Source organism: Amphimedon queenslandica, unplaced genomic scaffold (assembly GCF_000090795.2).
Source record: "Amphimedon queenslandica unplaced genomic scaffold, v1.1 AMPQUscaffold_13066, whole genome shotgun sequence".
Lineage (NCBI taxonomy): Eukaryota > Metazoa > Porifera > Demospongiae > Haplosclerida > Niphatidae > Amphimedon > Amphimedon queenslandica.
Genome location: NW_003546698.1, coordinates 25,608 through 35,467, shown reverse-complemented (window position 1 = coordinate 35,467; position 9,860 = coordinate 25,608). Strand labels below are relative to the sequence as shown.

Here is a 9,860-nt window from a genome sequence, read left to right as displayed (position 1 = left end):
GTACGTAGTACATGTCTGTCCACAACACAAATACAAGACACCCACACATAGCCATTACTTCATTTCTCGGCATGCATGTGAAAATCTTAATCTACACTATAGTTAACAAACAGAAATCTGTTGTCTATTAAGATACTGATACAGATACTATTAAGATGCTACAAATCTGTTCATTATTACTTATAATTTAAGATTTGGTATAGATGGGGCAAGACTAGTCTCGCTGCCCAGACCCTCCGTCTACGGTCATTGGGGTGTCCACCCCAATGACTGCAGGCGGAGGGTCTGGGCAGCGAGACTAGGGCAGACTACACAATTTGTAGCATAACTAATTTTTCATATTAGCAAAATAAAAGTTACAACTACCAGCATTATGTAAATAGCATATGAATATGTATTATATATATATATATATATATATATATATATATATTACATAATAATGTCTCGCCAACTGCATGCAATAATTGTTTGTAAAGCTACTTTAAAACCTCAACTTACCTAAATAGTAAGCTCAACACTAGTAGCTGTGCCGCTGACGCCACAGTAGTGGAGTATAGACCCAGGAGGTGCAGTACAGAATACAGATATCCTCCATCTTGCCTTCAAGATGTGGTGGTGTTGCTGGAATCTAGTTGCCATGGGTACCCTATATACCATAGAGTATTATGCTACCTCATGAAGCACTCACGAGCAGTTGTACAACTATATTTCACGAATATTTCAATAGGTCTTACAATATTATTATGACGTTATTTCCTGTACGTATTGGGTGAAATTATTAATTGGGCGTAGCATGGGCGTCAACCTAGGGGAGCAGATCTAAACAAAGGCGGATCTCATCTTTGCACAACATGTCCGAATACCCGATACCCGAAGCAGAAGAAACAGGAACTCGGGACCGGGTGGGTAGAATAAACTGAACTATTTTTTACATTTTGACTTTAATTCTATTCTACAGCGTGATGATCTTGTAGTGTCCTTGAGCAGCTCAGCACACAGCACAGTACCTGATCACTTTTCGGAGTCCACACTTTTAAAAGTCTCTCCTACCTATTTTAAAGAAGTAATTATGACAGGAAAGGTTTCCTTGGCCATTTTCCTGCTGATTGTAAATGGTTTACCATTCTGTCGCAAATCAGATGCCATCAACAAAGGATTCCTTTCAGAATGTCGCGCTGATGAAAAAAGGCCAAAGCATGGTCTGTCTGTTTATGAGTTTGCTTCTGATGAATATGTGAAGTCTGGTCCATCCTATAAGCCAGGGCTAAGATATACCAAAATATCATCAAAAAATTGTTACCTGCGAGCTATGAATGCTGGAATGGCTCAAGTTGCAGCTGATGCTGGGGCAATGGTTGTGCAGTATGAAGGAGATTTTCAAATTTGTTTACCTGAACATTTGAAGTTCAAAAATAACGACCTAAATGATCACTTTCAAAAAATGTTTTTACAACTTAAAGACAAAAAGAACACGAATGGCATATGGGGTATTCAGGGTTTCGTATTGTTTAATTTATGGGATATTGGTCACAATCGCACAATATATCATTTCCTTCCTACTTTACATGGTCATCTTCACCATAGCTATTCATGGCTATTTTTTGATTTACACCGTGACTCTCAAAATTTATACAAGCCATTGGGGGATCACATGAAACATCGACCACGTCTTCATTATCTAATTCGCTCTGCCAAATTGAATTTACCAGCAGAAAAAAAAGTTTGCTCTATGTTTGCTGTAGTTCAAAATGATGCCACAGTTGATGATAAAATTTTGCAGTCAGTTAAACAAGACTTTGAGAGTGCTGCAGCACAAATTGGTGTCAGTGAAATCATTGATTTTGATGATGTTACACCATTGCAGCCAGATACGAATAAGTGCAAACCAGTAATCCAACAGAAAATGGATGCACTTATTTCTCAAGAACTGAGAGACAGGTATAACATACCATTTTCGTTTATTTTTCTTCGGAATCTATACTACAAAAATGATAGCATTGTATACATAAAAAAAGAAGAAGTTAAAAAGGTGGCTGAAGAGCTATGCATTGTTGATGACAAGTTTAAGGAGTTCTGTGAGTTTTTTACCTCATGTGGTAGCATCATTGATGTTTCATTGATTGATGAAGAATCAGAATATATCGTATTGAAGCCAAGCAAATTTCTTGAGGAAATAGATAAACTATTTCATACCAACGACCAAATGTTAGCTGACAAGGGAATTCTTACACTAGCTAATGCAGAGAGGTTATTTCTTCGATCTCATGCTGATGCCTACACGAAAATTCTTGTTTCATTTAGTTTAGCCGTTGAATTAAAGGAAGATCAAGTTAAAATTCGTAATCCAGATCACAGCACTGCTAACAATATAGTTTGGTATCTTCCAGTTATTCGTTGTACCACACCACTTCATGATGAAACTAAACTAAGACGAAACGTTCTTCGGTTGCTGCGAAGTTACAATTCATCTCTTGTTCATTTGCAAGCATCTTTTGTCACACACTTTCTCAAGATGAATAGAAAGTCAAAAGTGTGTGTTGAGGCTGAGACTCCAGTTAATGTCACAATAATAGAAGCATTTTATAAAGATGAGCAGTCCATTACGTTTGAAGTCGTATATTTTGGAAACGCCCTTGAGTTTCGCACTTCTGTAGCAAATAAAGAAATTTTCTCTCAAATAATTAGTACCTGCCACAAAATAATGGAACTAGACATAAAGACAAACTATAATTTTGCAATGTTATGCTCCAAAGACCCTAGCCATAATGATTCGTATAAGCTAGTGAGAGATCGCCACCTTCTACCTTTTAACATAACTCAGTGTGATGAGTGCATGAAAAATAGACGTGATGAAGATAAAGTTCTTTCCATGTGGAATGAAGCTGTAGCAGTAAGTCAAATGCCATTTATGTATAACTATTTTGTTTATTATTAGAATGATCCTGTCAAAGATAGAATACTTAATGGAGGTAAGAATGTAATTACAGCAATTACAATTGTATTACTTCACTGTGATTTTAATGATAGATACAATTCTTTGGGATGATGCTTCCAACATTGCCAATAATCTCAAAGGACTTGACAACAGTACCATTAAGGTTCTTACTCAAAAGTTAGAAGTGAGCCTTGACAAAGTAGCCAATCTTTCAGATTGGAAGTTACCCATGGCAATACTTATGGAATGCGAGAAAAAGTATACAAAAGCTCTTTCAAAAAGGCAGTTTGCAAGATGGCTAGCAGAAGTGGCTGATGAGATCACTGAGCCAAAAAAAGATCAGAGAATGTTACGTAGAACTGTAAATTTACTTGATAAAGAAAGTGAGTCATATTGTAGCTTATATGCATTGCTTTATGAAATATTTTGTAGTTCTAAAAGCTCCACCTGAGGGTCTAGGGAATATTGAAGCCCGTGATGGCAGTTATCATGGCACTGATGATCGAGATGAAATGGATCAATTTCAAATGGATTACTGAGAAATTTGCTGTTATTATTAAATATTCATCAAACACATGCACACAGCCACACACTGATATACATGTACATTATTTGCTGCTGCTTAGCTACTGATCTAGTCTCACTAGCCAGACCCTTGCAAGGGTCTGGCTAGCGAGACTACAGCTGATTTAACAATTATACTTTTTATGCCCCCTTTTATTATTTTATGCACATCATGCACACACTGATGTAAGCTTACAAACTTGAACAATTGCTGCTACTTAGATGCTGACTGCTGTATATTTTTACATGTAGCAATTACTCTTTGAGTAATTGAGTTTTGTATTTTTTATATTAATTTTTTAAAATAAATGCATCAATGCCATCTCTAGATCTAATGTAGCTTTAGGGCGGGGCTAACCACACCTATATCTATCCGCGAGGAAAAATGGCTGCTCCAGTTGTAATGCCTTACGCTGATCCATCAGCTCATCACGTATCACTGGGACTGGATCAACCAGTATCCACTGGCGTAAGTATCACTAAAACATATTACCTCTCATTAATGAGCTAAATAATCCTCTTACTCCACTACAGACCACAATAATGGCCGTTGAATATGATGGAGGTGTCATTATTGGAGCTGATTCCCGCACTACATCAGGGTATAACTATTAGTATTATACAGTATTAATGCACTGTGTGTATATATTAGGTCGTATATTGTTAATCGTGTGACTGATAAATTGACTCCTATCACTGATCGGATATTTTGCTGTCGTTCAGGGTCAGCTGCTGATACCCAAGCCATTGCTGATGCTGTGAAATACAATCTACAATTATTGAGGTAAAGAGAAATAGAATTAATGCAAACAACGATTGAATTTCGAAAGTCTATTTTGACATAAATTCTCCCTCTCTCTTTAGTATTGAGCTTAACGAGGCTCCTTTGGTAAAGACAGCTGCTCATTTCTTTAGGCAATATTGTTACAAGTATCGTGATAATTGTACTGCTGGTATATTATGTGCTGGCTGGGATAAAAGATCAGGAGGGCAAGTATGTGCATGTGTATACAATTGTGACATAATTTTATTATATTTTCTGATACATATTGATGTTCTTAATCCTTATGCTATGTAGAAAGTTTGAGCTAAATTTTTTTTAGTTATGGCCATTTTTAAATATTAGAAAATTTTTGGGAAAAAGTAAAGGCCATGATTTTTTCCGAAAAATGGCTGCAAAATCACCCCGAATTTTTATTACATTTTTTGATACATATCGATGTCCTTATGTTGTGTAGAAAGTTTGAGCTGATTCTGACTAGAATTCTTCAAGTTACGGCCATTTTAAGAAAACGTCAAAATTCTGAAAAATACCCAAGGCTATAGCCCATGCTTTTTTCCAAAAAATGGCTCCGAAATCACCCCAAATTTTTATTACATTTTCTGATACCTATTGATGTCCTTATGCTATGTAGAAATTTTGAGCTGATTCCGACTTCAACTTTTCAAGTTATAGCCATTTTTTTAATGGGCCAATTTTTGAAAAATACCCAAGGCTATAGCCCATGGTTTTTTCCAAAAATTGGCTCCGAAATCACCCCCAATTTTTATTACATTTTCTGATACCTATTAATCTCCTTATGCTATGTAGAAAGTTTGAGCTGTTCCTGACAAAGAATTTTCGAGTTATTAGCATTAAAAAAACAAACTAGTAGCTCCCTTAGCATGCTTTGTGGGGAATCCCCTGCATTTAGATTGTAATTGTATTAATTTCTTTGCTTTTTTTGTTAAAGGTGTATTCTATTCCATTGGGTGGTATGTGTATACGTCAACCATTTGCCATTGGAGGTTAGCAATAAATTAATGATATCATTTACTAATGTCTAATAGCAATAACTTACCTTTTGTCTTCGTCTTTTTACCGTCACAGGCTCTGGCAGCACTTACCTGTATGGCTATTGTGATGCTCATTTCAAGGCTGGGATGAATAAAGAGGAATCAATTGAATTTGTTAAAAACTGTAAGTACATTAACTAGAAAATATTAAAGTGAAACAAGTACAGTTATATTACTATTCATATTATTCTTTTATTACAGCTGTTGCATTGGCTATATCACGTGATGGTAGTTCAGGTGGTGTTGTACGTATTGCTGTTATCAGTGAAGACGGGGTTGAGAGGTTGTTGTTTACTGGCAAAGACATTCCTCAGTATAATACTGACATGTAGTCCAATCAGTGACTAACTTATAATAGGCATTCATTGAATAATAATGATCATTATTATTATTATGATAATTTGCATAATTGTACAAGGTCAGAAGTCAGCGTGTATACTATACATGTAAATGAAGATAAAAATTATCATTAATTTAAAAGGACTAGGAGGGGTACCTATCATACTACACATATTTTTGACAAAGTAAGTTTGAAATTAAGCAGCTTAAAGCAGGAAAAATTAAAACAGAGCGCAAAATTTTTAGTTTTCACACAAAATAATAACAGTAGCTTAAGTCATTCGTCTTTTATAGCATCACATAGTTTTCTAGCAAGATTTTTAAATTCTTCTTTTTTAAATAGAATTTTTTTAATTATTGTGACTAGTACTTCATGATCAGCCTGGATAAGCTGGGTCAGTGTAATCAATAAAGATGTTGCCTTTTCTGCATCTGCTGTTTCACCTTCTATTGCATTTCTAAAGCATTCAAATGGAATGACTTTTTCTGTGTATAGCATTGTAGCAAAGTTTATTCTATTTGATCGTATAGACATCAGGTTTGACATATCAGAGAAATGTTCTCTAAAAGCTTCATTCGCTGTTGCAGAATCTATTTGCTGTGGTAATCGAGGTTGCTGTCCTAAAACAATGTATCAATACAAATGGTAATTGTATTTTTGTTATATACTTGGATTTGGAGGTTCAAGTGAGGTATTTTGTGAAATACTGACATTACTTTCAACTATAAAAGTACAAAATAAAAATTCTTGGGTATGAAATCTAGCATTTTAAATTTATGTACCTGTATTCCCAGGGATGTTTTTCAGTTTCCCAATGATGCGGAGTGTTAGTGGTTGTTCTACAATGCCTTCCACTGGAACATCATAAATAACTGTTGGTACAGTATCTGGATTATTACTAGCAATTAACGATATCATTCGTTCTGGTGGAAATGAATTACAACCATGACCAAAGTTGTCAATTTCTGTCCTATATATCTATATACAGATTTGAGATCAAGTTCATGAAAAAATTTAAAACTTTACTTGACATGGATAAATACGAGGGCATATAGTCCAGCCTGTAATAGGTGCCTTTTGCTCAGCATCAAATTTTAATTCAATGCGTCCTGGAAATATTGGTATTAGAGTAAAATGAAAGCTTTGATATGTCTCAGACTCAGCGTATCTGCTATTAATATGCTAATGTTTTTGTAAAATTAAATCATTCTAAATAAATTAGTTACCTCGAGAAGTGCATTTAAGTCTTTAGTTGCAGTAAATGTCAAAAGATCTTTTTCTTTTTTATCTTTGTAATAAAGTAGCCCTGTATGTTTTGTGTGTCTTCTTATACCAGATATGACTAAAATGCATACATACATACCAGGGTTGGGGCGAAGTTCTTTGAAAAGTACTTAAGTAAAGTCCAAGTACATTTACAAAATACTTAAGTATAAGTACAAGTACATATACCTTTTTGATAATAGTACTTAAGTATAAGTTCAGGTATTTTGATATGTACTTAAGTACAAGTATAAGTACTTTTTAAAGTAGATTTAATTATACAATTATAATCAATTTATTAATTATTATTACACCTAATAAACATTAATTCTTCAAAACGTGAATCCTTTAAGTTACATCGTTCAGGTCTATATAGTTTACCAGCGATGCTAAAAAGACGCTCCACTGGAGCTGATGAAGATGGCACACCCAAGATCTCTTTAGCCAACATTGAGAGACGAGGAAATTTGTCCATTTCTCTTTTCCAGAACTCAGTTGGATTTACATCCATCGAGACACACTTAGATTGTAGGTAACTATTTACTTCATCTTTCAGAGAAATAGACTGAGACTGCAATTGCAAGGAAGGCTCTGGCATAAAACTAAATAGTGATTTGGCTCTCTTTGGCTGTGGGCTACATTCAGCTTCTTCAATAGAATTTGATGGCACTAGTTGTAGACATTCGTTATTCTCTAGTGATGAAATTATGATCTCAGTAAATTCCTTCTTCTCATCTTCATTCAGACACCATCGTAACTTAAATCTGGGATCTAAAATTGCTGCTTTAATGTAGACTTCATTTTCTTCATAACATGCTAACCGCTTACTTAAAGATTGCTTGAGTACTTGTACAAAGGCTGAGTGATACTTGGATATCATGCCATGTATATGGTGGTTAAGTCCTCTTACACAAGGTATGACATAACCTGCTGACGGTACACAACTGATCTGAACAAAGTCTGTAGCCTCTTCAAACGGCTGCAGTATCTCTACAATGTCACGCAGTACATTTCTCTCATGTGCTGTTAATTTTGGAGCATCATCTAATTCAGCTAGCTTCCTCTCAGGTCCAGATAAGACCGACCTAATCATTTTAAGCTGAGAGTTCCATCTGGTGGCATTACTAGCTTGCAATTTTCTTTCATCTTTTAGCACATCAGCAGCAATTGTAGACTTCCTTACATAGGACACAAGGTTGGAACACTTTTTAATAGTGGTCCCAATTGAGCCTGCCTTTGTGAGCCCATCTTTTACAACTAATTGCAACGTATGTGCAAAACATGAATGGTGCTCAATAATAAGATCAACAGAAACAGATTCATTCTCATCACTTTCTTCATCATCACTGTCAGTTGGTGAATCTTCATTGTAACCTGGTAATATGAGACTACGGAAGGCTTTCTTTATGTTAGCTCCACTATCAGTGACTATGTGTCGTACTTTGCTGCTTATACAAAAATCAGCAACAATCTCATGGTACCATGATAAAATGTTATCGCTGGTGTGCCTTCCAATGACACGACGGCAGCCAAGCATGACTGACTCCAGTGTCCATTGATCTGAGATGTAATGACCCGTAATTCCGATGTATGCTTTCATCTGGCGATTTGACCAAAGGTCTATAGTAAGATGGATGACTTCAGCCTTTGAAAGCTTCTCCAAAACCTTTCTCTTAACAGCAGAGTACTTATTCCTAAGTAAAACGCCCGACAATTGTTTTCGACTTGGAATTTGATACATGGGATCCAGTGTTTCTATAAACATCTGAAACTTAGTACTATCGACAATGGCAAGTGGAATAAGATCCTCAGCAATGAAATCAATGAGAGCACTATTAGCTTGTATCTGCTTCAGGTTCTTCGAATCATACTTCTTGTGATCCTTAATGATATGACTTAGTGTTAGCTGTGAGGCCTGCGATTCTTCTTGTTTTAATTGTAGTGGATGCACACGGTTCTAGATAATAAGATTATTATGAAACATTGACATGCACGTACTATGCATCCTACCAGATGTCTCCACCAGTTTGTAGTGACTTTCACAGATGCTGTGATACTTTTGGAGCAGTATTTACACTGAGCTTTAAAGTCTCCAGAAGGTAATGATTCAGGGACAATATAGTGCTGAAGTACTGCTGGATGTTTAGAAGTAGTACATGTACTTTGGCTCAGTGCCTCAGCCATTAACAACTACAATTACAGACAAGTGAAGAGACTGCTTCTGACTTCTCAGTTCAAGACAAAGTAGTAGTGTGCCGGATCCAGTGATGCACGTGAATTTGCGCCTGCTTTCTGTTATACACTGATAATACTGATATAGTACATGTAATCACACCAGCTGTGTTGATAATACACACTTTATATGATAAGTACTTAAAAAGACTTAGAAGTACTTAAAAAGACTTATAAGTACATCAAGTACATCAAGTACATAGACTAATACTTAAGTATAAGTACAAGTACATTGGTAAAATTTAAAAAAGACTTAAGTATAAGTACAAGTACCAAAAAATATGTACTTAAGTGCACTTAAGTACAAGTACCAATGTACTTCGCCCCAACCCTGGTCTCAACAAATCCTGAACATACACTTCTCCAATAGCTGGTATCATTAGTAGAAAATAAAACACAAAATGACGACGAAAAACCTATGCAGCACAATCGCAATGCATGTAACACAAGAACAAAAACTGACTTTAGCTAGCAAAAACCAACATTTTTTCTTCGATTCTTCAAAGTATGGTGGTAAAACAAACATTGCCATCTGCATCAATGCTTTGAAATCCTTGCCAACGAAAGATTTGAAATAAGAGATGTTACTGGATATTCTGCAAGTAAAACCACACAGTGAAAAAGCTTTAATACGGGCCATCATCTCCTTTCCTCTTGCCGTTTTATGGTCCATGAACTTCCGAAGCA

The 9,860-nt window shown here is 35.6% G+C and overlaps 3 protein-coding genes and 1 long non-coding RNA gene across 4 annotated transcripts in view; 2 read left to right on the top strand and 2 right to left on the bottom strand.

Moving 5' to 3' along the window:
* Nucleotides 1-788, bottom strand: part of LOC109585425 (uncharacterized) — a 1,770-nt gene extending 982 nt beyond the window's left edge. The window contains exons 1-2 of the long non-coding RNA XR_002186488.1: nucleotides 738-788; nucleotides 502-649 (exon numbers count right to left, since the gene is read on the bottom strand). This is a non-coding gene — a long non-coding RNA (uncharacterized LOC109585425). The remainder of the gene's footprint in view (nucleotides 1-501; nucleotides 650-737) is intronic.
* A 39-nt stretch (nucleotides 789-827) lies between these two features.
* LOC109585424 (uncharacterized) lies at nucleotides 828-3,824 on the top strand. The gene is made up of 5 exons (XM_020001502.1): nucleotides 828-905; nucleotides 962-2,893; nucleotides 2,939-2,972; nucleotides 3,031-3,321; nucleotides 3,371-3,824. Exons 1-5 carry the CDS (start codon nucleotides 855-857, stop codon nucleotides 3,475-3,477), a joined length of 2,415 nt encoding a protein of 804 aa, XP_019857061.1. The 5' UTR covers nucleotides 828-854; the 3' UTR covers nucleotides 3,478-3,824.
* A 39-nt stretch (nucleotides 3,825-3,863) lies between these two features.
* Nucleotides 3,864-5,760, top strand: LOC100641944 (proteasome subunit beta type-6-like). The gene is made up of 7 exons (XM_003389466.3): nucleotides 3,864-3,971; nucleotides 4,037-4,104; nucleotides 4,155-4,286; nucleotides 4,367-4,496; nucleotides 5,236-5,290; nucleotides 5,373-5,462; nucleotides 5,540-5,760. The coding sequence occupies exons 1-7, from the start codon at nucleotides 3,888-3,890 to the stop codon at nucleotides 5,668-5,670; spliced, it is 690 nt and encodes a 229-aa protein (XP_003389514.1). The 5' UTR covers nucleotides 3,864-3,887; the 3' UTR covers nucleotides 5,671-5,760.
* A 103-nt stretch (nucleotides 5,761-5,863) lies between these two features.
* Nucleotides 5,864-9,336, bottom strand: LOC109585423 (zinc finger BED domain-containing protein 1-like). The gene is made up of 6 exons (XM_020001500.1): nucleotides 8,952-9,336; nucleotides 6,905-8,898; nucleotides 6,705-6,860; nucleotides 6,461-6,656; nucleotides 6,347-6,400; nucleotides 5,864-6,298 (listed from the first exon to the last, which is right to left on the bottom strand). The coding sequence occupies exons 1-2, from the start codon at nucleotides 9,123-9,125 to the stop codon at nucleotides 7,240-7,242; spliced, it is 1,833 nt and encodes a 610-aa protein (XP_019857059.1). The 5' UTR covers nucleotides 9,126-9,336; the 3' UTR covers nucleotides 5,864-6,298; nucleotides 6,347-6,400; nucleotides 6,461-6,656; nucleotides 6,705-6,860; nucleotides 6,905-7,239.
* Between the last annotated feature and the right edge of the window lie 524 nt (nucleotides 9,337-9,860).

Bases quoted from the DNA above. Each gene is read 5' to 3' on its own strand.
- LOC109585423 (XM_020001500.1), bottom strand. From the start codon at position 9,125: ATGGCTGAGGCACTGAGCCAAAGTACATGTACTACTTCTAAACATCCA. The intron at 8,899-8,951 runs GTAGGATGCATA...CTTATTATCTAG, and splicing joins CAAACTGGTGGAGACATCTG to AACCGTGTGCATCCACTACA.
- LOC109585424 (XM_020001502.1), top strand. From the start codon at position 855: ATGTCCGAATACCCGATACCCGAAGCAGAAGAAACAGGAACTCGGGAC. The intron at 906-961 runs GTGGGTAGAATA...TCTATTCTACAG, and splicing joins AAACAGGAACTCGGGACCGG to CGTGATGATCTTGTAGTGTC. The intron at 2,973-3,030 runs GTAAGAATGTAA...TTTTAATGATAG, and splicing joins AGATAGAATACTTAATGGAG to ATACAATTCTTTGGGATGAT.
- LOC100641944 (XM_003389466.3), top strand. From the start codon at position 3,888: ATGGCTGCTCCAGTTGTAATGCCTTACGCTGATCCATCAGCTCATCAC. The intron at 4,105-4,154 runs GTATAACTATTA...TGTATATATTAG, and splicing joins GATTCCCGCACTACATCAGG to GTCGTATATTGTTAATCGTG. The intron at 4,287-4,366 runs GTAAAGAGAAAT...CTCTCTCTTTAG, and splicing joins TACAATCTACAATTATTGAG to TATTGAGCTTAACGAGGCTC.